A 27,124-nucleotide genomic window follows, 5' to 3' on the forward strand; every position below is an offset into this window, starting at 1 on the left:
ATACATGTAATAAAATAATAATTAACAAATACATATATGAAAGCCAAGTGAAAAAGATCAGAAGTAACAATGTGAAGTACCCTGTTTGTGTAGAATAGATCTGCACCTGAAGAATTATTTTACCGAACGCAACTTTTTGAATTAAGAATGTGTTGTAGACATTTGGCTAACTGGTTCCGCATAACAGGTCCCAACGTGTTTCCCTTCAAGTCATCACACACCAGGAAGATCAGCAGCTCTGAGCTCCTAGCAACTTTTAAAAGTCACCCAACCTCCTGCATGCCCAAACCACCCACTCACCCACACCACTGTCTTCGGAAGATTCATTCAGTTTTGAGTAATTCTTACCAGAATGTAACATGAACAACACATACAGGAGAATGAGAAAAACACGTTTAGTACCGATTCTTTCTCCTATCAATTTATAATTATATACTGAATGACCTGCTACGCGTCTGATCTTGAGGGAAGGAAAGATGAGTCTGTGCCTCCTGATTTATGGTTCGTCATGCAACTTAGTCATTCTGCCCTCGAGGCGGCCACAACAGCACCAACAGGCTTGGCCAGCTCTACAAATGAGACACGCTGTGAGGAAACGCGGAAGGGTAAAGCCAGACATGTGGGAACAAAACGAGCGTTTCAGGCTACAACTGAGCTAGGGCTGCATTTACACAGAACTCGGAGACGTTCGGAGACCTCGTTGGTAGTTGAACAGAGGGTGCCACGTCGATGAAACAGATTTCAGGATGCTATCTGAAGGCAGAACTCAGAGAGAAATTTTACAGAGCACATCAGTATCAATTGATCCATTCAAAAGAAGTTCCCTTTTCTGATGGCCTGAAAGGCGACACATTTCATTTCAGAACACTCAATTTTCCCTGGTAAATAGCATCTTTTTAAAAATAGTTTAAAACAAGTTTTTAGTTTCAAAGAGAAAGCACACATATAAAACAAAGGCATTGTGGAGCAACTAAATTTAAACCATGTTAAAATTTCATCACAATTCAAAATTCCAACTCAAAGCCATTTTTCATTGCCATTAAACAGTAGCCCCCCACCTCCCGCCAAAGACAAAGTTTGCTTCTTCCCCTTCTGTTTACTTTTTTATAGTCTAACACAGCTGCCTATATTGCCAGACATTTTTCAATAAAATTCCTGTGCTAAAGGAACAAAGGAATAGACCACAAAAAAGTTGAAACAGTGCTCCAAATAAGAACTGAATTTCCTACAATTATGTGAAGGAAAAATGGGAAAGTGATAAATTACCCTTATATGAGTTGCATAATTTAAAAAAAACGGGTTCTAGGGAATTCCCTGGCAGTCCAGTGGACAGGACTCTGTGTTTCCACTGAAGGGGGCACAGTTCAATCCCTGGTCAGGGAACTAAGATCCCTCAAGCCACACTGAGTGGCCAAAATAAAATAAAATAAAAAAACAAAACAGGTTGTATAAATAATCTGCTATATTTTAAAGTAAGCTTTGAAAGAAGCAAATAAGAATGCCACTATAAAATAATGTAAGATTAAAAGCAACAAAGACTTTTTTTATAATAAATGCTGGGGAACATATATCTGTAGTTTTAACTCTTCCGCAGAAGCCTACACTTTCTAAGAGGGAGAGAAAAATGAGATTCGTCCTAACAACTATTACTTCAGGAGGTATTATTGTTAACAAAAGCACAGAACTGACAAGTCAATTATACCTCTGAAGAAATAAGCCGGAAGTAGGGGCCAAAGCAAAATACAAGAAAAATTTCTACCTTGGAAAAAGACGTTTATATGGGATAAACAAATTAGGAAAGAGAGACTCCATGATAATGTTTTCCAAAGCCTTCTACAACAAAACAACTATCCTAAAATTCCCAAACTCACATTTTAAAAGTAAACAATTTTGTAATCAAAATAAACCACATAAAATTAACATAACAACTCTGAGTGCTGGCCAAGAATATACAGCATTTCCAGTCACTTTAACTTATTACACACCACAAACCAGACTACTGGCTGATTTGGCTCACATCATGGCCGTGTGGTGCCAAAGATCATTTCTTCCCCACTTCAGCTAACAAGGTCAACTAGTAACCCAGCTTACCTAGGTGATATTTTAAATCCCTTTCATATGCAAAAAGATACCAGGGAGGATTCAGCATTTGCCTCTATTTTTTTAAGAAGGGCAACGAAGGTGTATGAAGGTGTGTGCGACCACAAAGATCCAGTTCAACTAATCATAACAAACAAGTGGACTTCCCTGGTAGTCCAGTGATTAAGAATCTGCCTGCTTATGCAGGGGACACAGGTTCTGCTCTAGAAGATGCCACATGAATCAGAGTAACTAAGCCCCCAAGCCTCTACCAAGCCTGTGCTCCAGAGGCCACGCTCTGTAACAAGAGAAGTGACCACAATGAGAAGTCCAGACACTGCAACTAGAGAAAGACTTCTCGCAGCAACAAAGACCCAGCGAAACCAAAACAACATTTTTTAAAATGAAAAACCAAATAAGCCACCATATTACCCAGCAATACCACTTCTAGGGCATATACTCTGAAGAAACCAAAACTGAAAAAGACATGTGTATTTCAATGTTCATTGCAGCACTATTTACAATAGCTGGAACATGGAAGCAACCTAGATGTCCATCGCCAGATGAATGGATAAAGTTGTGGTACATATATACAAGGGGATATTACTCAGCCAAAAAAAGGAATGCACTTGAGTCAGTTCTAATGAGGTGGATGAACCTAGAGCCTATTATACAGAGTGAAGTCAAAAAATCAAATATCATATATGAATGCATATATATGGAATCTAAAAGGCACTGACGAACCTGTTCAAAGAGCAGCGATGGAGATGCAGACATAGACAACAGACTTATGGACAAAGGGTGGGGGAGGAGAGAGAGAGAGATGGAGTGGGGAGCATGGTTGCACATAATTAACATAAGTAAATAAAGAGCCAATGGGAATTTGACTCAGGGAACTCAGACTGGGGCTCTGTGGTAAGCTGGAGGGGTGGGAATGGGCGGGAGGAGACTCAAGAGGGAGACGACATCAGTACACCTATGGCTATTCATGTTGATGTATGACAGAAATCAATATTGCAAAACAATCAATTAAATATTATAAAAACAAGCACATAAGCGCAGAATGAACCACATTCACACACACTATTTTACAATGGAGGAGCTAAATTAACCCTTAAGTTTACCTGTACTAACTTATAGCTGACATGTTAAAAGGCCTATACCCAGTCTCACACAAGGTTAGAAAAAAATATTTCGGTGTAAAATAGTTTAGATATGGTCCTAAATCAATAAGGAAGTCCTTTTAGTCATCGGCAGCTGGCTTTCTTTTCCATGACTCTCAACAACCCAGCCTACACTGGAGAGTGCACGGTTGGGCCGACAGTGGCTGAGTGGCTGCATGAACCACAGCACTATTCCTTACAATAGTTACGCCCATTTCAAGATGGGGAAACTGAGGCTGCAGGTCCAGTAAATTCACCCCCAGGAAATCGGACCCCAGAGCTCGTGTTCTTACCACTCTGCCAGTAAGGCTATTACGTCCATCTTTAATATATGGGAAAAATAGGCCACTGTTACCGTGTTAGTAGCACGCCCACACAAACATGTATGGTTCACTCCCATCACAAAGTGGTGAAACACACACACAGAAAGACACACTCCTGCTAACACTTAGATGGACAGACAAGAGTGGTTTAGTGATTTTTTTTTTGCCCTGATGTTGTAAAGCTGCATTAGTGAAATGGCATTTCCTAATAATGTCAAACAGCATATATGGATGTAATACCCTACAACTGGATTGAAATTTTACAAAATTAACTTCTCTTTCCCCCTGATTATTATAGTCTCGGTAAACAGAATATAAATTTATAAGGGAGATAACCTATTTAAATAGGCAAACCCATGCTCAAATCATCTTTACAAATTCTAGAATTTTATCCCCTAGTTAACAAGCAGGATGTTTGCAATCAGACTCAGGTTCAAATGCTGCCATTTCTAACTTAAGACAAAACCTCGAAGTGTCAGTTTCCCTAGCTATAAAAAGCGGGCAATACTTCCTCCACTGGGCTCTTGGGAGGCTATTACTGGGGTAAACAATAAACTCCAATAGACAGTTCTCTACTTTCACCTGCTCTCTGGATAAGGCCATACTTCATTTAAAATGAGTTCTCAGTAAAGGCTTGGTAAAATGAAATAAACAGTGGTAAAGGCCTCGATTAACGAGAATAAATCAGCTCATGAATAACAAAACTAACAAATACGTTAAGAAACCAGGAGGAAGTAATTTCACTCAAGATTGTGGGGGAAATAGGTTTGTTCTTAAAAAACAAAAAACAAAAAAAAAACAGGTAAGTCATACAAACAGCCTCATAATCAAAATGGACTTTCAGCAGGGGACAAGTAGAATTAATTTCTCCCAAGGGATCTATGATAAATTTCTTCCTTTAAAAAAAATTACATGGGCCCCAATTCCTATCATCACACCCTTACCACTTCACCTGATTACAAAATGCCAGCCATAGTTCACCTGCTAAGTGAGGTCTTCTCTCTTACTTAGGACCGCGTAACTCAAAAAAGCAGGTAACAAAATTGCAGCTGGAAAAACTCAGAGAGGCTCTAACATTAACTCTAGCAGTGGTTTTAGAACCAACACAAAGACAAAAGAGGAAAATAAGTGCTAATGTAAGAACCAGTATTGCATACAAGAAATGCCTAAACCTTTTATCAAAGCGGTCATACTGCTTCATTTACATCCAGGGTTCACAAAGCTTTCACTGGCAAATACCATAAATAAAAGTGAGGCTTGAGGGACCTTCCCTGGTGGCCCAGTGGCTAAGACTCCACACTCCTAGGTTTGATCGGTGGCTGAGGAACTAGAGAAGGACTTCCCAGGTCGCTCAATGCAAAAGAATCCACCTGCCAATGCAGGAGACTGAGGTTTGATCCATAGGTCAGGGAGATCCCCTGGAGTAGGAAATGGTCACCTGCTCCAGTATGTTTGCCTGGAAAATTCCATGGACAGAGGAGCCTGTTAGGCCACAGTCTATGGGGTCGCAAAAGAGTCTGACACAACTGAGCACACACATGTGCCTGAAATGGAGCCTAACTTAGCTTTATTCATAATTCACCTGTTTATTGTAGTCAAATATTTCTGATTTTCAGTCCTATGGTATTTGAGGGAAAAAAAAAAAAAACCCACAAAATTGCCAACAAATAGTTATGGAGCTAGAATGAAAAGGAATGACAGAAAAAAATAGTCAGCATAGCATATTAACCATTCACCTAAAGGTCAGATAATGCAAAAATTATATAAAGGTATATAGAAATTTTAAAGAGTATGGAGCATAATGTGTAGGTAATACAGCATGAAGTGAAAAGTGAAAAGTGTTAATTGCTCAGTTGTGTCTGACGCTTTGCAACCAATGAATTGTAGCTCACCAGGCTCCTCTGTCCCTGGAACTCTCCAGGTAAGAATACTGGAGTGGGTGGCCATTCCCTTCTCCAGGGGATCGTCCCGATCCAAGGACTGAGCCCAGGTTTTCTGAATTGCAGGCAGATTCTTTACCATCTGAGCCACTAGGGAAGCCCAGATAATACAGCATAGAGCAAGTAAAAAGCCCAGGTTACCATACTGAAGATGTTCACTAATACCCCAAATCTTATATATGTTAAGCTCTTAAGAAACCAAGGAGAAAACATGGGTAAGCTTTTAACAAGTTATCTCTGAACTGAAAATACATGGAAAAAAAACAGAATACCTAAATGTAAGAACCTCTTGTTTGTAGCTATGGAAATTTTTACTAATATCTGACTTATCATTACTAGAGAAAGATTTTCTTTGCTAAAAGAGAAAACTGGGTGATCAGGGATAAACCTGAATATTGCCTTTCCTATTCAAATTATCTTTTTCTATTAGACTTTCCCTCCACTATCTATTAATACTTTGCATAAGTTTTTGATTCTTTATTTTGTACCAGCACATTAAATGGTTTAGCATTTGCTATCAATGGAACTGTGTCCCTCCCCAAACTTCATATGTTGAAACCCTAGCTGCTAAATATGACTATCTGGGAATAGATTATTTAGGAGATCTCTCTCTCTCTAAGTCTCTTCAGTCATGTCCAACTCTATGCGACCCCATAGACGGCAGCCCACCAGGCTCGGCCATCCCTGGGATTTTCCAGGCAAGAACACTGGAGTGGGTTGCCATTTCCTTCTCCAATGCATGAAAGTGAAAAGTGAAAGGGAAGTCGCTCAGTCATGTCCAACTCTTATAGACCCCATGGACTACAGCCTACCAGGCTCCTCCATCCATGGGATTTTCCAGGCAAGAGTACTGGAGTGGGGTGCCATTGACTTCTCCGTATTTAGGAGATAATTAAGGTTAAATGAGGCCACAAGGAAAGGGCCCTAATCTGTTAGGCCTGTGGCCTTATAAAAAGAGGAAAGAACCACCTCATTCCTGGCTGTGCCAGGCGCCCCCCCACCCCCACCCCCCACCACCCCATTGTGAGACTCAAGGAGGAGGCAGCTATCTGAAAGCTGAAAAAGCCCTCACCAGAGGTGAGCCATGATGGCACCCTAATCTGGGACTTTCCACACTCCAGAACTATGAGAAAATAAATTTCTGTTGCTAATAAGCCACCAGTCTAGGGTATTTGTTATGGCAGCCTGAGCTAACTAATGCAGCATTCTAACCAACAAAACACATAACAAATGTTATTCTACTGTCCCAACCTTCTAATGAAAACTCTTGTGAAGAATTCCTTCAAATGAGCATATTCTACCCTTCTCCCAACTGTTGGGAGCTAAACCAGTAACTTAGTGAAAATCGTTCAGTTGTGTCTGACTCTTTGTGACCCCATGGACTGTAGCCCGCCAGGCTCCTCTGTCCATAGAATTCTCCAGGCCAAGAATTCTGGAGTGGGTAGCTGTTCCCTTCTCCAGGGGATCTTCCCAACCCAGGGATTGAACCCAGGTCTCCTGCATGGTAGGCAGATTCTTTATCATCTGAGCAGCTAAATCAGTTACACCAAAATTCTAACTATCTACTTCCAAGAAAGCAAATAAATGAGTTTGATCTCCTTACAAATGGTTAGGAAAAATATCCAAACCATCTTTTTCATCAAGAAATTTTGAAATAAAAATCAGGCTTTAGCTCCTGAAAAAGAATGATGAAGTTTAAGAATAAACATCTGTAACTTACAAGTTCCTGAAAATAACTTGAATCTGACTTCATGATGATTCTCATAGTGGCTTTGGGTGGGTCCTCAGCACCTCTATTACTCAGTGTTACATCTGATAGTTAGCATATAATTGCTTATTAGTTAGCACTTTAAAGACTTACTGTATGAAAGATGATGGGTCATTCATGACAAGATTTGTGATTATAAAATTTACTTTTACAGTACATGATGCATCAGATATATTAGCTTGGTAATGAAATAATTTGGGGTAAAATCTCAACCTCATTTTATCATCTCAACAGATAAGTTATAGTAATCACCACAATCCACATGTATTTGAAAAACAGAGAAGATTAAAAGGGGTGCCAATGATGAACAGCTGTTTGTAAAGAGTACACATCCACAATTAAAAAACCAAAACACTCTTATCCATTCAAAAGAAGCAGAAATAAACACCAAAACCAAGATAATCAAGAATAAGTGGCCTTAGAATTGGCAAAAAAATTCTGGTCTTCACATTCAACAATTCATCAACTGAAAAAAAACAAAATAAACAAAACCAAGCCATTCCCATAATTCAAAACTGAATTCTATTTTATGTGTTCACCTCACAAAAATCAACGTCTAAAGCCAGGTAGATCACCATTCAAATTCAGTCAATTATAACTATTTTGATTGTACTGTTTTCCCCTAGCACAATAGACAAATATTGGACAAGTGAATTTTCATACACTGTTTTAAAGTTTCTTGAACTGTCATGTTTTCCTAGAGCTGTCTTCTCAAATGATTCCTGAGTCATCACTTAAAGGATACACTCTGTCATTGCTGCAACATCCAGTTTATCAATATCAGGTGAACCAGGGCAACACTTCTTGAATTCTTTTCGAAGATCAAAAAAGGAATAGAAGCATTCAGGCAATAATACATTCTGAGGAAGGACAAGGTAGATACTGTTAACTAGACACATTTAGTTCAATAATTCCCTAACAATTAGGAACCTAAGAACTGAATGTAATTATATTTTACTACAATTTAAAATTTTTTTTTAATTAAACAGTATCTTCATTTTCTGTTAAAGCATTACATCCTACATAAAAGTGTCATGAAAAAATAATTCATTTTAAGGCAATGGATTATACATTTGTGCTCCACTATGTATTCCTCTAAAACAGTTCTGAAGCTATAAAACATTTAGGCTACTATATTTTATATTTCCTGTATGATAATACAGTGTTCTTTGTCTAACCACAATTATGTTAGACCATCTGTACTTTTAGGAAACGATATTAGTCCTCTCAGATGCATATGTTTACAACATATGTCTAGACCTAGGACCGTAAGTCTTTATCAAAATTTAGTTTTCTATTAAAACATAGCTTAAAATACTGGGTTCTGATAAAGCATACTCCACACACTAAAATTACAATAAGATAGCAAATTCCTGATTACCTGAAGAGGATTATTTTTCTGCCAAATTACAGTCCCACATTAGTTTTCCAGGCCATTATTATTCTGGCTAAACCCTGAGAACTCAAATTAGACTTAAAAGAATATCTCGCAAATCTCAGTGGCCAAGAAGACATGGTTCCTATTGACTAGCATCACTCTTGTAATTAAACAAAGCTCAGCTGTCAGAGCAAATATCACACTATTGTGTCACTTTTCTAAAAGAAAAAACATCCTCACTGAATAATTTTCAAAGTTTAGTTTTGTTACAGTGACTTTAGATTTGTCTTAAAACTTCAAGACAGTCTGTGTTCACTTACTGGGAACTTGTACATTATAAAGTCAAGGATATAAAAACTTTTTAATGTTTGTGACCTGTAATGTTTATGCAATAATGTCTCTAAATTTCCTTATTGGATTCTATTAGATGTGGTTTGCTTATGCTGTATTTGAAATAGGTATCAGTATATCATGGTGACATTTTCAAAATAGGCAATCTTGAATTGTGAATCTTTTAAGATTACCTACAAAAATGCTTATTTAAAAGCTGTTTACAATGACAATAACTCAAAAGTCCAACAATTAAAGTTTGGTTTAAATAGGTATATCCATTTAAGACAGTGAATTTTTTTTTTTACTGCTTACACAAAATACTGATGTTATATTAAACTTAAAATAGGCTAAAAGATTTATGTAGTATGAATGCTCCTTGTAAAAGTAAGGCTTTTTTTCAAAAATCTGAAAGAACACATTCAATTATGTTCACATTCAAAAAACCACTTTGTTTTCTGAGTAGAAGGATTATTTTGTTTTGCCATTTCTTTATTTTTCTATAATGCATAGAATTATTTTCATTATGATGCTAAATTAATTGTTTTAGTTTTATCAAAATCTTAACAGAAGTTACTCAGGAAAATTTTTCTCTGGAGGTTGTCTCACATCCAAAGCAGTGTGTCTAAAATAACAAAAACTGCTGCTTTACTCCAGCCCAATAGAGAAAGATTAAATTTTATCCTTCATATGAGTTTGAAGGGAAAAAAAATTCCATATATGTATCTTTTCTGGATTGAGGGTATAGCAATTTGTTTAGCAGTTAACGAACAAACAACCCTCCTCTTTTCATCAATTACTAAGTTTGCTGTAAAAAGAGGAGTTTTTATCCAACTCTCATGATACAGGAACTTGAGTTTCTCCCTTAAACTTTTAAAGTTGTCGTTATACATTTAATTCATTTCTTTCCTTTCCCTGCTGGAGTAAAAAGAAGTCTGCACTGACTGCTCACTTGGGACATCAATTGCCAGTCTACACTTTTTATTGCAAGCTTTACCTCACATACCTTTCCTCATGAAAATATTTTACTTCCATCTTTTTAAGTTCAGTATCTGCCCATCACAATAAAAAGTTACAGCTCTAACTAATTAAATTGATAAGATCAACTACATTAACAATAATTGGTCACACTGGGTCTGCTGTCTATGGGTACCATTTTTTCTCAATCCCTCAGTATTCTTCCCCAGAAGGGAAATCACATCTACGGAAGATAGTTATCTTTCTCATTGCATATTTTTTTCCATACCAGAAAGATGAGTAAAGGTAAAAGATGAGGCTGACCCCATCACTTTGATACAAAATTCAATCAGTTCCACATTTATTTAAAGTCAGACAAAATGCAGTATGCTATAATTAACATTTAACTAGTTAAGAGTACAAAGCTTTTTAATGAAATCATTAGAATCATCTTTTTCCAGAAAAAGATGATTAGACCTAAGGGGTGACTCTAATTTGAAAGATTTTTCTTTGCTCCCTCCTTTCTAGGATAAGGCATTTATTACACAGATGGGACTATCATGACGTATTAACTACAGTTTTACCCATTTCAAATGTCAAAAATTCAGCTAATATGCTTTGGAAAAGAGAGCGTTTAAAGCCTCTCTAAAACTTAACATACACAAAAACAAACTTTTAAGTCACCAAAGGGTATCTATAAAATTACTATTACCTCAAATATTTCTATAAAAGTGCTGCAAATTTTTTATTGTGGTAAAATATACATAATACAATATTTACCATTTTGACGATTTCAAGTGTATAATTTAGAGGCATTAAATACACCCACATTATGTGGAACCATCACCACCACTCCCTTGTCATCATCTCAAACTGAAATTGTGTACCCATGACATACTAACTCCTCATATGCATATTTTTTAAATAGAGAAACCTGGATAAACTGTTGTTTAAGCCTCCAGTCACCCCTAAGGTCTAATCATCTTTTTCTGGAAACGGGCACTCTTACCTTCTTAGAAGCCTCAGGATGCAGAATTTGCCTGACATGAAGCTGCCCGTCCGTACAGAGACAGAAGGAGGTTCCTACCCCAATATTCAGTTCATTGCTCACTGACTGGTTAAACTGAAAAGAACAAAACACACCCAGGGATGCAAAGGATGCAGGATTCAAACTCTGAAAAGTGACCCCTCTTGTTTAAAACCAGAAAAAACCCGGCTAACAGCTGCAAAGAACACCACTACTTGAGGCAACATTAGAAGGACCCAGTCCCTCCAAACAGTCCAGCCTCCTTTAGACAGGTGAGTTTTCCAATCAATCCTCAGTTAACCCACAGAAGAATTTAGTAAATGCATCCTTCAACATCCCTCCTCCTTGCATTTTTGTAATAAATCCATTCAAGACTTTTAACTCAGAGGTCTCATTTCATCAGCAAATTGCCTTCTGATTACATCATTCTCTGGTGTTACTTTTTTTTTTTTTTTTTTCCCTGTTAAGATGCTCTAGACTTAAAGAAAGATGCCAGTTTCTGAAGTAAATGTGGCTAATAGGTATATAGAAGGCTTCCCTGGTGTCTCGGTGGTAAAGATTTCGCCTGCTAATACAGGCGACGCAGATTGGATTCCTGGGTCAGGAAGGAAATGACAACCCTCTCCAGTAGTCTTGCCCGGGAAATCCCATGGACAAAGGAGCCTGGTGGGCTACAGTCCATGGGGTCGCAAAAGAGTCGGACACGACTTAGAGACCAGACAACAACAATGGGTACACAGAACTCTGTTAAACGTAGTATCACGTTTCCTGTAACACACCCCAGCAATGGCAACTTTCCCCTGTAATTAGCAACTCTTGTTCTAGGGCAGAAGCCGGGAGCAAGCCGGACACTCACCTGCGCACAGGTGTTCAGCGCCCCGCCCTAGCCGCGGTCCAGTACCCGTCAGCATCCTGGTTTTCAGGTCACCTCAACCCCAGCTAAGGGGATTCCACTACTTTCGCGGCCACCCAAGGGGCAGCCCCACCTGGTCAGGCCCACAAACCCTCCCGGCGCTGGGCCCAAGGTCACTGAAGAGGTAAACGGAACCGGAACCGGGCCCTTAGGGGAATTCAGGAGCCTGAAACCCAAGCAGCAACCCCCGACCCCCGCGGTTCCCACCCAGCAGGGGCCCCCCTCTAGCTCTCGGCGCGAGGCCCGCCCGCCCGCCGGCACCGCAGCGCCCCTTGCCCCGGGGGCAGAGCCGCAGACCACAGCGGGGTCTCGGCTTGGGGTTGGGGGCGCTCGGATTCCAGCTCCGCTAGACACACGACTGGTGAATAACCCGGCGGATGCGATTCAGGGAACAGCCGAAAAAAAAAAACTAACAAGTTTTGGCCCAAAGACCCCGGGGGCTGGGCTTCCCAGTCTAAGAAGGTAAAGAATCCGCCTGCAATGCAGGAGACTCAGGTTCGATGCCTGGGCCGGGTAGATCTCCTGGAGAAGGGAATGGCTACCCATTCCAGTATTCTTGCCTGGAGAATCCCATGCACGGAGGAACTTTGCCAGGCTACTGTCCATGGGGTCGCAAGAGTCGGACACGACTGAGCAACTAGACTACCACCACCACCACCCTGGGGGCTGGGAGGCTTCAAGGAACAGCGACTTCGCCGCCCAGAGTCCACCGAGGACTCCCAGCCCGGGTCTCGACACCCCGCCCCGGGGACCAGCGCGCGCCGCCCGGACGCCGCGGATGGGGTGGACGGCGCGACCCCGCGCTGTCACCTGTCGGAGCGCTTGGTCCAGCTGCGGCGCCGAGGACAGGCTCTCGGCGTCGAGCTTCGTTTCTTCTTTGCAGTCCTCCGTCAGCTCCAAGTGATCCGGTCTCACTAGTACTTCGTGCAACTGTCCCACCTCCGGGAAAAAGAAAGAAAACAAACAAGAAGCAGGGGGTCAGTTTCCTCTCCCTGAACGCGGGGACCTCCATCCTCACCCTCCTCCCTCCTTTCCCCTGCGGGGAAGGCCCACTCCTCTCGGCGGGTCCGGCTTCAGAATCCAGGCTCGCGCGTCGTCTGCGGCTCGGGTAGCCGAGAGGCCGGTGCAGCCCTGCCCCCAGCCCCACCCCCCACCCGGATCAGGTCCGAAAAAGTCCTAGAAGTCCGCACTCGGGCCCCGCAGGGACCCCACCCCGCCTCCGCCGGGCGGCCCCCGACGGGAGGAGAACAGAGCTTGGCGGCGCCCGGCCTCCCCACCTGGGCCAGATTTTGGAGAGCTGAAAGGGTTGGTTCAAAAGCGGCTGGAAGAGAAGTCTGGTTTTCTCCTTGGATTCTCCAGAATTCGGGTCCAGCCTCACAAGTGGGCAAACGAGAGCAGTTGTTTACCCACTTCCCTCTCAACTCGGACCAGCTTCTGCCTCCACGCCTATCCCCTGGACAGAAACCGTGCAGAAATACCTTCTTGTTGGCCAGATCCACGACTTTCCATAAGAGCAGGATCAGCTCCTTCTCGTCCGAGCCCAGCTTGGCCCCGGTGGCCCCAGCCGTGATTCCGAAGAGCACCACCAAGTAATCCGGAGACGCCGTCATGACGATGGGTAGGGAGGGGGAGAAGGGGGGTCGGGAGGCGGCGAGGTGGGGCGGCCGTGAGAACGAGGGGAAAACCTGTGCTAAAACCTCTCCGAAGGAAAAAAAAAAAAGAAAGAGCGCCCACCCACCCCCCCCCTCCTCCTCCTCCTCGCCGCCGCCGGTGCAAAAGGCGGTAACCAACCACCCCAGCCCTCACCTGGCCCGAGCTCCACGCCCTGGGCAGGAAGGGGGGTGGGAAGCAGGGCGAAGGAGGCCTGCCCTTTTTGTATTCAATGGCCCCGTGCGTCTATGCAAAAAGCTGGGAGCTGAGGCTGCACCCCCGGGAGGCGCGCAATGGCTGAAAAGCTTTTCTGTTTTGGGATGTGGCCCTACCTGCCCGCCCCTTCCCCCTCCCCCACGTGGTGCAGGTAAGAGACACCTGGCGGGGCCGGCCCATTGGCTCCTTCAAACCACGACGTGGCAGAGGAGGTGGGGGAGGAGGCCGCCCGGGGCCGGGGGGTGGGGTGGGGTGGAAGGGGAGGAGGGGGCGGGAGACAATGGCTGGCTGATTGCTGAGGGGAGGGGGAGACGCTAGAGGCGGAGAAGAGGCGGCGGCCACCCAGAGGGGGAACGAGGCCGGACCGGGAAAGGGTGAGGCGTCGAGGGCGCGGAGGGACGGGTCGCCCGTGTGGAAGGACCCGGGGTGGGGGTGGGGGGGCGAGGGGGGTGTGCTTGGAGAAATGCCGGCTGTGGGGAACGAAGCCGCAGGTTCTAAAGGGTCAAGCTCAAAGGCCTGGCGTGGGGAGGCGAAAGCAGGACAGAGGTGAGGCCCAGGTGCGGAGCTGCCCGAGGCGCGGCGCCCCGAGAGGGCGAACCGCGGAGGGAGGGACCGGCCAACGGCGGCCGGGAGGTGGCGGGCGCGCTGGCCAAGCCCCGGAAAAGCCGCTCCCGAGCGCAACACACCTTGAAGTGCAAACAGCCAGCGAAAGCTTTCCGGCCCTCCCCCTCTCGGGGCGCACGCTCCTCCGTTGCCGAGTCACTCACTGCCCACCTTGGGGAGTGAAACCTCCGCGCGCGGTTGCGCGGGTCTCGGGGTCTGGACTCTCGGCCACCAAACAAACTTTCGGGCACCGTGGACCCCCACGCCCTTTCCTCTCAACTGTTCCCTTTAACTGCTCCTTCTTGTTCGGTGCTGGCTGCTCGCTGGAGACTGCAGCCTCCTCCGGTCCAGGGGCCCACTTCCTTTGCTTTGCCCTGGGCCCTAAATAAAATGTATCGAATACCGTACCTGATGTTTTGTTAAATCAAGCCAAAGCAGAGCTCTTTGCACAGTTCGTGGCTCAGATCTCCCGCCCTCCACCTCGTATCATTGCCTTTGTACTTCTGTGTCGATTTGGCCAAGTTCCCCGACCGATCTCCCTACCCTCGTTCAGCTAAACCTGCCAGGAGCTTGAGCGCCCACCTTAGCGGCGCCCCCGCTCCATCGCCCTGCCCCGTCGTCGGAGGGCCGTGTGATGGGTTCTGTGCCGTTTTCCAGATAAAGAGCTGGGGATGAAGTTGGGTTTTATGTTTGAAATCGATCTCTTATTGGGAACACAACGCCGTCTGAAGTATTACTCATTCGGCTTCAAGTATCCAGCCCTTGATTCATAATGGGAGAACCGGTAACCGTACCCCAATCACTACAGTAACCCGCGCCAGGTTCAAATCTGAGCCCCTTTCAGGATGCTCCGGGGACGCTGGAGGTAGGGCTTTGCCGCCCGGGAGGAAGCGCGGGCCGAGAGGGCAGGTGGCGGGAGGGTTTCAGGAGCCCGAGGCCGCGTGGAGAGTCGCCGCGCAGGTAACCGCAGAGCGCGCCCCGGGACAGCGGGAGAATGAATGCTGGGCTCTCTGGGGGCCTCCGAGGGGGCTGAGTACCAGCCTTGTCGGCAGCCAGAGCCCCAGCGTCCCGCGCTTTCAGGTGCGGGATCCGGAAGGGCGCCTACAGCCCCCTCCGCGGGGTCCGCGGCATCAGCCTCGCCCCGCCCGGGCCGCGCGTCCCCGCGCGCTCTCCCAGGCCCGCAGGCGCCGCGGGGGCAGGGACTGGGCGCGGAAGGCGGCAGGGAGGGACCTGGTAAAACCACCCAGATTGCATTGCAGTGGGCGAGGCCGCTGGAGGAGCCGGTTCCGCCGAGCCGCCTGCCCGCGGGGCGTTCTCCGCGCGCGGTTCCCAGGCGCTCGGCCCTGCGGGGCGCGGGACCCCCGCGCGGCGGCCCGGAACGGACGCGGCGGCGGCTGGTGCTGGGGGAACAACCAGTCTTCCTCCCCACCCCCCCCCACACACACCGGGCGGGAGACTGTTGCTGAAAAAGTGTTACAACTGCTCTGGCAGTCCTGCCCCGCCCGCCCTTTCAGGCCTTTGGTGTCGGGATCTGAGGAGTGCGTTTTGAGTAAACGCAGAACTTGATTACCTGCGCGTTCGCCGGGGATCGGCGGCGTTGGGCGCATGAGGATCGAACCTCAGAACTAACCCCTTTTCTCAGAGCCTTGCCTGCTTCCTCTTGAAGGAAGTCGATTTCTTAGTGTCCGACTCTTTAATCTGAATTTTAATTCGTCCAACTACACAGATAGGAGTTTTTTTGTCTTGCTTTGTTCTAGAATTGATTCCCGGGGCTTGGAGCAGAGCTTGACATCCACGAAGTACTCCACAAATATTTTTTGAAAGATGTTAGCGAGTAACAACACCCACCCGTTTTTGCAGCTGTTTGTCTCCTGAGCCTCGACACAGTCCACGACTGCAACGGTGAGATTATGAAAAGGGGAGTTTATAGGTAATTCACGTCTCAAGGGTTTTTTAAAAGAGTAGGTGCTAATTATTCACAAACAAATCTGTTGAAATCAAGATATTGTAAATAAAAAATATTAAACTCGTGAAAGCAGGAATGCTGAGCAAACTGTGTAATACAAAAACGATGAGTTCTGAATACAAAGACGTTTTATTGTCCATCCCACCATTTACAAATGGTTCGAATATATAATAGGAATAGTCCTTGTGAGAGATGAACCCTCTACCTATAGTTTTAAATTAAGGACATGCCTAAAACTCCCCAAACAGAAGAGAACCTTTGTTAAAAGCAGCAGAGACCCAAGCTGAGGGACAGGCAGCAAAGTAACTGGCCTGTATTCTTAAAATTTTTAAAGACCTTAAAATTATTTTCTGAAGAACTGTTCCAGAATTAAGAAGATATGACAACTCAATGGAATATGGATCCTGCACCAGAAAAAAACTTTTTTTTCCCTCTAAAGGACATTATTGGGACAAAAGGAAAAATTTGAATAAGGTCTGAAAATTAGATAGTAGTGTTGTATCACTGTTAATTTACAAACTTTTGTAATCTTACAGTGATTCAACAGGAAAATGGCCTTTGCTTTAGGAACTACCCAGTAATTAGTGATAAAGGGAAGTCGTTGTCTATAATTTATTCTCAAAGGATTCTGACCAAAAAATACATATATACACACATGTGTATATACACATATATGAAGAGAAAGAGAATGATACAGAAAAAGTGTAAAATGTTAATGTAGAATCTGAGTGAACAAATTATACTATTCTTTGCAACCTGAAAAAAGGTTTTTTTAAATAAATAAAAACATTGTTTTTTAGTGTCAGAGGAGTGTTTGCTGCCACCGTCATTTGGTGTTTAACAAGGGTCTGTCTCCTGACTGCTGTGTTAACCTAATCCTCCATACTATAGAATGAATCCATTTTGTCTTTTCCCTAGTGAAAAGAGGAAGAAAAGGTCACATTTTCTGTATAAAAATCCTTTCATATCTTTTAAAGTTTTCTTAAATAACGTTACTAGGCTAAATTACTACAAGCTCTTTAAAGGTTTCATCATGAATCCTACTTGCCTGCTCTTTATCTTCATCACACTCCTTGGACCCTTCTCCTCTTACCACTTTTAGAGAGCAGCTCTTGGACTAGACAGAAAACAAATGTGTCCTCTGTGGCCTGACCACTGACACAGTAGTACCTAGACGTCATAGTCTTTTTTTTTTCCCTGCGGCTGTGGGATCTCAGTTCCCTGACCAGGAATTGAACCCAGGCCTGACAGTGAAAGCTCAGAATCCTAACCCAGGATTCATCTTCTTATTACTTACAGTGCAGCTTCCCTTTTAAGACTACATAGTAGCATTGCATTTGCAGGCTCCAGTCTTGCTCTGAGGTCTCCAGATCTTTCTTGGCGTTTTCGCTTGCACATATTCAGTGGTTCGCTTGTACCTGTAAGAAAAGAGCCTTTAAAAGTGAAATCAAAGTGTTCTCGAATTAGATAGTGGTGATAATTGCACAAACATGTAAATAGACTAAAAACTACTGAATTGTACAGTTTAAAAAGTTTATATTATGGTATATGAATTATATTTCCATTTTTAAAAGAGCAAATCAAAAATATTATAAAAACCTTGTGTTCTGAGGCTACCACAAACCACTGATATTTCTTTATCTGTACCAGATAAAGTTGTAAAAGATATCACATTTTATACTCCCTGGACAAATCCAATCTCTCTGAAGTGAAAAGGTAGGGGGATAGTCAGGATGGTCAGGATAACGAAATACATTATAATTTTCTATGAATTACTCTGTGCATTGCACATTTAAACAAATTACTGGTCTGAACCTTTATTATGGCAATTATTACAGATGATCTGTGTGTAAAAAGTATGGGTTTAATAATTGGCCCTGTCTTGTGTTACCTTCATGGCTGTGGGTGTGTTCCTTAACCTTACCAGGACTCAGTTTCTCACCTATATAATTGGGCATGATGATAATGTGTATTTCATAGATCTTCAGGGGAGAGGAAATACGTAAAGAAGTGTCTTCTTTAAAGAAGAAAAACTTGAGAACCAAGAAGTTTACTACAAAATTGGAACCTTCCCTTGGGGAGGGGGCTTTCCTGGTGGCTCAGACAGTAAAGAATCTGCCTGCAACTCAGGAGACCCAGGTTCAGACCCTGCATTGGGAAGATCCCCTGGAGAAGGGAATGGCTACCCACTCTGGTATTCTTGCCTGGAGAATTCCATGGACAGAGGAGCCCGGTGGGCTGCGGTTCATGGGGTTGCAAGAGTCGGACACAACTGAGTGACTGACACTTTTACTTTTTTCTCTAGGCAACAACCACAAAGGCTCGCACCATAGATTAGATTAAAGACACCATCAAGGCAGGGTGAAACGTTAAATAAGATTTTACTATCTGTGGAAGGAAAACGTACAGAAAAACTTTACCTGGGGAAATGTGTCATGAATCTGGGCAAGATATGACTTCTCTTTGGGGACCAAGGAATGGCAACCCACTCCAGTAATCTTGCCTGGAGAATTCCATGGACAGAGAAGCCTGGCAGGCTACAGTCCATGGGGTCGAAAAGAGTTGGACACGACTGAGCAGCTATCACTCACTGGGGACCACAGAACTGATCCATTTAAACTGGGCATCCAGGGAGAAGATGCCAGTTAGGAAATTCCTCCCTCCAGGCCTCAATGTCCTTTGCTCAGGAGTACAGTCAGACCTCCATATCTGTGATTCTGCACCTGCAGGCAGATTCAATCAACTGAGGACTGAAAATTTTAGGGGAAAAAATTCAAAAAGTACAACAATTTACATATCATTTACCTTATATTAAGTATTATAAGTAGTCTAAAGATGGTTTCAAACTGTGGTGCTGGAGAAGACTTGATTCCTTTGGACAGCAAGGAGATCAAACCAGTCAATTCTAAAGGAAATCAACCCTGAATGTTCATTAGAAGGACTGATGCTGAAGCTTCAGTACTTTGGCCACCTGGTGTGAAGAGCCAGCTTGCTGGAAAAGACCCTGATGCTGGGAAAGACTGAGGGCAGGAGGAGAAAGGGGCATCAGAGGATAAGATGGTTAGAAAGCATCACTGACTCAGTGGACATGAATTGGAGCAAACTCCAGGAGATAGTGAAGGACAGGGGAACCTAGCATGCTGGAGTCCCTGGGGTCAAAAAGAATTGGACACAACTTAGTGACTGAACAACAACCAACAAGGAACAGACTGATTTCTGCCCTACTTAACGCATTCTATAATTTCTGACTTAGTGACTAAAACAACAAAGATGGTTTAAATGGGAGGATGTGCTGTAGATTATATACAAATACTATCATCATTTTATATAAGGGACTTGAGCACCTTCAGATTTGGGTATGTGGAGTGGGGGGTGGAACCAGTTACCCACAGACCCCAAGGGATGACTGTACAACCCTGCATCTCCCAAAAGGCCACTCCGAGAGGAAAGAACAGCAGCAGACCTTATGTTTTAAGTCATGGTCGGTTGATGGGAGTGCGTGTTTAAAGATTTTTGGGAAGGGAAAAAAGTTTTGTTACTCTTATTTCCTAAGTTCCTCTGCTTTCCTGGTACTTCCCCTACTCATCTATTTGGTTGATAAAAAGCCAGTCTTGTTACTCTAATAAAATATAACCCAAAGACCCCAAAATCATTATTGCCCTGTTTTGTGTCTTTTTGAATTATTCAAAGTGGTGTTGAGATAGTTTATTTGCTGGACACTGCCATGGAGACAATGGTGATAGTTTTACGACAGGACTATATCTTTTCATTTGCATGTCAGTGCATTCTCACTTAGAGATTCCTAAATGAGTGTAACAGTCTATACAAAGTGTCAGTCCTGGTGGACATGTTCAGTCATTTATTTAAAAAGTATGTACTGACAGCAGACTGTGTACCAGGCAAGACAGGTATTAGGCACTGAAAACATACAATATATAGGAAACAAATGCAAATAAGGTCCTTACCCTATGAAGTGTGGGATGCAAATAGTCACAAAAGCAAAAGCACCACTGCAGCAGGGATTTGCAATCCTAAAGGTACGCAGTGCTCTCGGATTGCACAAGAGGACATAAATACTATCAGGGAGACCAGAAAGAGGCCAGTGAGCAGCCTGAATTAAAATCCAGAAAGAGAAGTGAAATTGGCAGAGGTAGGGGTGGATAAGGAAGAGGGAACAAGATGTCTCAGCAGCATGGTGTGCAGAGCCTGTGATGGGAGGTACTGGCAATGGAAATGAAGACTGAAGGTGCTGGAGCAGAAGGCAAGACTGGGCATCACCCTCCCGGCCACGCCCCAGCCCCGTCCACATTTTCATCAAGTCCCTTGAAGTCTGCTTGGTCACGCCCTCTGCATTACTCAGGTGACCTTTCTGGGTCCAAACTGGAATCTTTCTAACGGCTGCAACTTGTCCACTGTGTGCGCTAACCTTTCCCACACATTCAGTGGTTTCCAGAAATACTGAATTTTGCAGACCGATTAAGTCAAAACGGAGGGAAGAATGACTGCCATAGAAAACATTTCAGTTTTTAATTTTGCTAAGGATTTGTGAGATCTTAGTTCCCGATTGAACCTGGCCCACAGCAGTTAAAGCACAAATGGATCTCCAGGGAATTCCCAAGAAGGGTATTTTAAAACGAAACCAATTATCATTTACTGTCTCCTTTATTTCATAAAAGAAAGGCTATTTTAACACCAAAAATAAAGACTAATCTCAGAATAAAGGACCATCTTCATATTAGTTGTATGAATCAGCTTTGTGAAAAATTTATCACATTGTCCTTTTCTGTCTCATTCAACTTCACATTGGAAAAAAATCACATGCTACGGTTTTGGAGCCACTACCTTGACCCCTTCTGAAAATTACCAACAAATTGATTTTCCTAAAACTCACTTGTTTTAAACATTAACATTTATTTATTTAAATCAAAGTAATATATATCACTTTGTAAATCTAGTAGTTGTACATGGCTTGTAATAAAGAACATAATACCCCTGAACTCTGATTACTGCTTCCAAGACGCAGCTACTGTCCACTTTCAACCTTTTTCTGTTTTTGTAGTTACCATCTCATTTGTAAATATGTAATTCTAAACATAATTTTTTAAAGTCTAAAAGCCAACTTTGTATTGCTCCCCTTCTCAAATTGAACTGGAGCTATGAAATAAAGTATATACTCTTAATATAAAGTCTCAAATCCATCTATGATGCTTCTGCTTCTCAGATACAGCTCTTAGTGGTTACTACGATAGACTGTACACTTAAAATGCTGTCCTGTATCATCTACTTTAAGTAGACAACAGCTTTCTTTTATTTAAATTCTAGACTCAATTATTGATCACTTCCTCAGGGCTGGTTTCATTCCCATAGTTAAATTCTCTTTGTATGCATATAACAACCAGTAGAACTTGTTCATGCTTAAAACTTGGGAAAGAAATCTGGTGAGGGTACCTATCAGTTTTGCTGGCCTGAGAGGGAAGAATAAATGCTTCTGAAATAGAACTGCTGCCAATAAGAGGACCTCCCTTTATTGTCCAGACTGGTGTCCCTGCTTTAGCTGGAGGGAAAATATCTGATTTTAATTGGAATTCATTTCTGCAAACAGCATATTAATCAGCTCATCATTCTGGAAGGCAACAGAAAAAATCATTGGATCTACTCCCTGTAAGTTGATGGAGAGAGCAGAAAGATCTTTTTCCTACATATATAAATAACAACAATAAAATAGCTTTTATTTATTGAATCAACGTTATGTACCAATTACCATTAGGAGCATAATCTCATTTTTTCTCACAGGTAGTTAAAACTACTGTTTTGGTTTTTTTTACCCCTACTTTACAACTGAGGAAACCCCTACTTTTACCCCTACTTTACAACAGAGGTAAAGAATAACTTGATGAAAATGACAGGTGGTACTGACGGAGTTGGAAATTATACCTGAGGATTCTGACTCCAGAAACTGTGTGTTTAGCCGCTGTACTATACTGAACACAAGCCACTTTTGTACTATAGAAATCTTTTCTCAAAAATAAAAGGCAAACCATCACAAAGGCAAACCTATCTCCCTACAAGAGCTGGTTCACCACGTACACGACCAGTAACAAGCCCCCAAAGCAAAGCTACAGTAAATTGACTTAACAGTTTGGTAATATCACACCTTGTGAAAGCCGCTCGGTTGTGTCCAGCTCTGTGGCCCCATGGACTGTAGAGTCCATGGAATTCTCCAGGCCAGAATACTGGAGTAGGTAGCCTTTCCCTTCTCCAGGGGGTCTTCTGCATGGTAAGCGGATTCTTTACCAGCTGAGCCACCAGGGAAGCCCAGTATCACACCTTAAATTTTACAAAATAATCTGCATTTGATACCTCTGCTTGTTTACAAGAGAACCATGGATTATAAATTATACTTGAGAATTATTAGAAGTAACATTCTAGAACAGTTATCAGTAGCATGATAGTGAAAATACCAAGTGTGTAATCAAAGCTTACTGCTTTCATACTTGAAAGAGACTTTTGTAAATTATATTCCAACTTCCTTGCTTCACAAGCAGCCAAGAAGTTAAGTGTCCTGCCCAACCTGGGTGACACAGCTAATTAGCCGCAGGGACTGTAGTCGGAGCTCAGGTCTCCTGGCTCCCAACCCAGTGCTCTTTCCCTGTTGTGTCCATGACTACACAGACAGCGAGCTCCCTCTGAGACTATGATAGGGCTTCTAGATGGGACTTGGAGATGTCTGTGTAGCTGGTTTGGGTTAAGGTTATCCCTTTTGGTAGGGAAAAGACATTTTTGGTGGAGAGCTCTTCACTGCAGCTTAGGGATTGGAACCATCACTTGGGAGTCCACCTCTGAGGCTGACACACGGCTTCTTACTTCCCTGGAGCCTGAGTCGGGAACTAGTGCCTCACACACTGGGAATTTAGAAGGGTTTTGGTGGTGGGACTTCCCTGGTGTCTCAGCTGGTAAAGCATCTGCCTACAATGTGGGAGACCTGGGTTCAATCCCTGGGTCAGGAAGATTTCCTGGAGAAGGAAATGGCAACCCACTCCAGTATTCTTGCCTGGAAAAATTCCGTGGATGGAGGAACCTGGTGGGCTACAGTCCATGGGGTCGCAAAGAGTCGGAGACGACTGAGCGACTTCACTTTCACTTTTGGTGGTGGGGCAGAAGGTGGGAGGTGGACTTGAAAAGGTTCATTTTGAAGAGAAATGAGTAAGAATAGGAGATGGACCTTTGGTGAGCCTTAAAAAAAAAAAATGTATCCAAAGAAATTTTAATGGATGAATTCTTTTTTTAACCGTACTATACAACACATGGAATCTTAGTTCCCCGAACAGGGTCGAATCTGTGCTCCTTGCATTGGAAGTGTGGAGTCTTAACCACTGGACTGCCAGGGAAGTTGCTGGGTGCATTCTTCTGAGTTTCATGAATCTCTGTGTAGATGATGGATACATAGGACATGATCTCTGCTATTAAGGAGATTGAAATCTGATAAAAGAGGCAAAGTTCAAAGAGCTTGGTGAGGTGTGGACTCCATGAGAACATGGCCCTGACCCAGAGAAAGCCCTAGGATGTTGGGGCAGATGTTGTGAACAGGAACGCTCCTCTGAACCCCTCGGTCACTGGCGTGGCTCACCTGTTTTCTATCCTCACCTTGCTCCATCCTCCAACTTGGGGTCCCTGTTCTATCTGCTCTCCATCTTCCTTACTGAGCACTTCCTTACTTACAGCACTTACTGAGCTTACTGAGCACTCAGCCTTCAACTTCTTTCTTCCCCTTGAAGTGTGATCTTTACCGACAGAGAGTCTGCTTGCTAAATTTCCACCATCGTTTGCTCAGTGGCTCTATTCTTTGATAAAAAGCCCTCAGCTAACCTCCCTACATCCCCTGCCCTCAAAACAATGGCAACATCAACCAGATAGAAGTAGTAGATTACATCTGGTCAGGGTCTGGATCACGCACACGTTCATGTCCTGCTTCCTGATCTCCAGCTTGTCTTTCCAGCCCCTTTCCTCTCATTCTCCTTACCCCTAACATATCAGCTATATAAATAAAACTCTTATTATTCCCTCTTTTTCCAGCTTCCATTCTTCTAGTCAGAGTTGGTCACTTGCTCCTCCAGCCCCCCGAAACTCTCCAAACTTCCTATCATATAGTATTTAAGAACTTATCCAGCCAGATGGTTCACAGGTGGTTCTACCAAACATTTAAAGAAGACACTAATCCTTCACAAACTCTCCCAAAGATGGAAAAAAGGGAATACTTTCTGACTGGTAATAGCAGTATTACCCTAATACCAAAATCAGACAAAGATATCACAAGAAAACAAAGCTACAGACCAGTATCTCTTATGAATATAGAAAATAAAGCAAACTGAATCCAGCAACATGTTAAGCAACTATACGCTATGATCAAGTGGAATTTACTCCAGGAATGTAAGTTTGCCTCAATATATAAAAGTCAGTGTAAGTTACCATATTAATAGAATAAAGGGTGAGAACCATATGATCATCACAATTAACACAGGAAAAGCATTTGAAAGAATCCAACACCCTTTTCCCTTCTCCAGGGGGTCTTCCCAACCCAGGGATCAAACCCAGGTCTCCTGCATTGCAGGCCAGTTCTTTACCAGCTGAGCTTCCAGGGAAACCCCTTGGAGAAAGAAAAGGCTACCCACTCCAGTATTCTGGCCTGGAGAATTCCATAGACTGTATAGTCCATGGGGTCGCAAAGAATCAGACACAACGGAGTGACTCACTTTACTAGGGTTTCCCTCATAGCTCAGTTGGTAAAGAATCTGTCTGCAATGCAGGAGACCTAGGTTTGATTCCTAGGTCAGGAAGATCCCCTGGAGAAGGAAATGGCAACCCACTCCAGTATTCTTGCCTGAAGAATCCCATGGACAGAGGAGCCTGGCAGGCTACTCCATAGGGTCGCAAGAGTCGGACACGACTTAGCAACTAAATCACCACCAACACCCTTTTATGACCACCAGGCTCCTCTGTCCGTGGAATTCTCCAGGCAAGAATACTGGAGTGGGTAGCCATTTCCTTCTTAAAGGGATCTTCCTGACTCAGGGATCAAACCTGGGTCTCACACATCACAGGCAGATTCTTTACTGTCTGAGCCACCAGGGAAGCTCCTTTTATGATAAAAACACTCAACAAACTAAGAACAGAAGGAAACTTCCTCAACTTCTTAAAGAGCGTCTATGAAAAAGCCACAGCTAACCTCACACTTAATGGTGAAAAACAGGATGCTTTCTCCCTAAGATTAGGAACAAAACTGGAATGTCTGCTCTTGCCATTTCTATTCAACATTATACTGGAAAGTTCTAGTCCAAGTAATTAGAAAAGGAAAAGGCATCCAGATAGGAAAAGAAGAAATAAAACAATTCACAGATGGCATGATATTGTAATAGAAAATCAAAAGTAATCCATATGCAAAAATATTGAATTAAAAAACTGTCAAGGTTACAGGATATAAGATTAATATACAAAAATCAATTGTAGTAACCACTTCAGCAGCACATATACTAAAATAATCGATTGTGTTTTTACACAGTAGCTATGAATGGCCCAAAAATGATATTAAGAAGCAATTTTATTCAGTCTCATCACAAGGAATAAAATCATTAGAAATGATCTTAACAAAAGCATAAGATGAGTACACTGGAAACTACAAAGCATTGTTGGAAGAAACTAAAGAAGACCTAAACGGTAAGTCATCCCATGTTTATAGACTGGAAGACTTAATGTTGTTAAGATGATAGAACTTCTCAAATTGATATATGGATTAAATCCCAATCAAAATCCCAGTGGCCTTTTTTTTTGCAGAAAATCACAGGCTGATCCTATAATTTATATTAAAGGCCGAAGGAACTAGAATAGTTAAAAGAATTTTGAAAAAGAAGAAAATAGTTTGATACTCTCACTTCCTAATTTCAAAACTTACTACTAAGCTATAGTAACCAAGACAATGTAGTAAATGGATAGACATATAGATCAATAGAATACAATTGAGAATCAAAAAAGAAACTCTTAGGTGCCATATGATTCTGCAATCCCACTACTTGGGCAGATAGCTGGAGAAAATGATAATTTGAAAAGATTCATGCACCCCTATGTTTATGGCAGCATTGTTTACAATAGCCAAGACATGGAAACAACCTAGATGTCCATCTACAGATGAATGGATAAAGAAGACATGGTGCATGTACACAATGGAATACTACTCAGCCACAAAAAAGAATGATATAATGCCATTTGCAATAGCAAATGACCTAGAGATTATCATACTAAGTGAAATAAGCCAGACAGAAAAAGACAGATATATAATAACACTTATATGTGGAATCTAAAATATGACACAAATGAACTTTTTATTTATAAAACAGAAACAGACTTACATAGAGAACAGATTTGTGGTGGACGAGGGGGAGGGGTGTGCGGGAGGAAAGGATTGAGAGTTTGGGATTAGCAGATGCAAGTGTTATATACAGAATGGATAAACAATAAGATCCAACTATATTCAATATCCTGTGATAAACCATAATGGAAAAGAATATGAAAAAGAATGTATAAATATGTATAACTAAATCACTTTGCTGAAAAAAACTGTACAGTAGAATTTAACACATTGTAAATGAACTATACCTCAATAAACTTTTTAAAAACCTCTTAAACTTACAGTTAATTGATCTTCTACAAGCGTGTCAAGACCACTTAAAAGGGAAAAGATAGTCTTTTCAAAAGTGGTTCTAAGACAATGGGATGGCCATATGCAAAAGAATGAAGTTAGACTCTTGCATTATTTTGTA

General features: G+C 42.8%; 1 protein-coding gene and 1 long non-coding RNA gene across 6 annotated transcripts in view; one reads left to right on the plus strand and one right to left on the minus strand.

Moving 5' to 3' along the window:
• ESRP1 (epithelial splicing regulatory protein 1) overlaps nt 1-13,570 on the minus strand; it is a 58,220-nt gene extending 44,650 nt beyond the window's left edge. For 2 of the 5 annotated variants that reach the window (XM_055546640.1, XM_055546645.1), the window contains exons 1-4: nt 13,357-13,570; nt 12,689-12,817; nt 10,948-11,061; nt 8,019-8,133 (exon numbers count right to left, since the gene is read on the minus strand). In XM_055546640.1, the coding sequence (XP_055402615.1) occupies nt 8,019-8,133; nt 10,948-11,061; nt 12,689-12,817; nt 13,357-13,488 (490 nt within the window). In that variant the 5' untranslated portion in view covers nt 13,489-13,570. The remainder of the gene's footprint in view (nt 1-8,018; nt 8,134-10,947; nt 11,062-12,688; nt 12,818-13,356) is intronic. The other 3 variants (XM_055546644.1, XM_055546643.1, XM_055546642.1) reach the window with 2 other exon arrangements.
• A 446-nt stretch (nt 13,571-14,016) lies between these two features.
• LOC129627061 (uncharacterized) lies at nt 14,017-19,962 on the plus strand. Its single transcript, XR_008702403.1, has 3 exons — nt 14,017-14,118; nt 16,105-16,249; nt 18,619-19,962. It is a non-coding gene; the product is annotated as an uncharacterized LOC129627061 (long non-coding RNA).
• Nucleotides 19,963-27,124: the final 7,162 nt, after the last annotated feature.

This window comes from Bubalus kerabau, chromosome 14 (genome assembly GCF_029407905.1).
Source record: "Bubalus kerabau isolate K-KA32 ecotype Philippines breed swamp buffalo chromosome 14, PCC_UOA_SB_1v2, whole genome shotgun sequence".
Taxonomy (NCBI): Eukaryota; Metazoa; Chordata; class Mammalia; order Artiodactyla; family Bovidae; genus Bubalus; species Bubalus kerabau.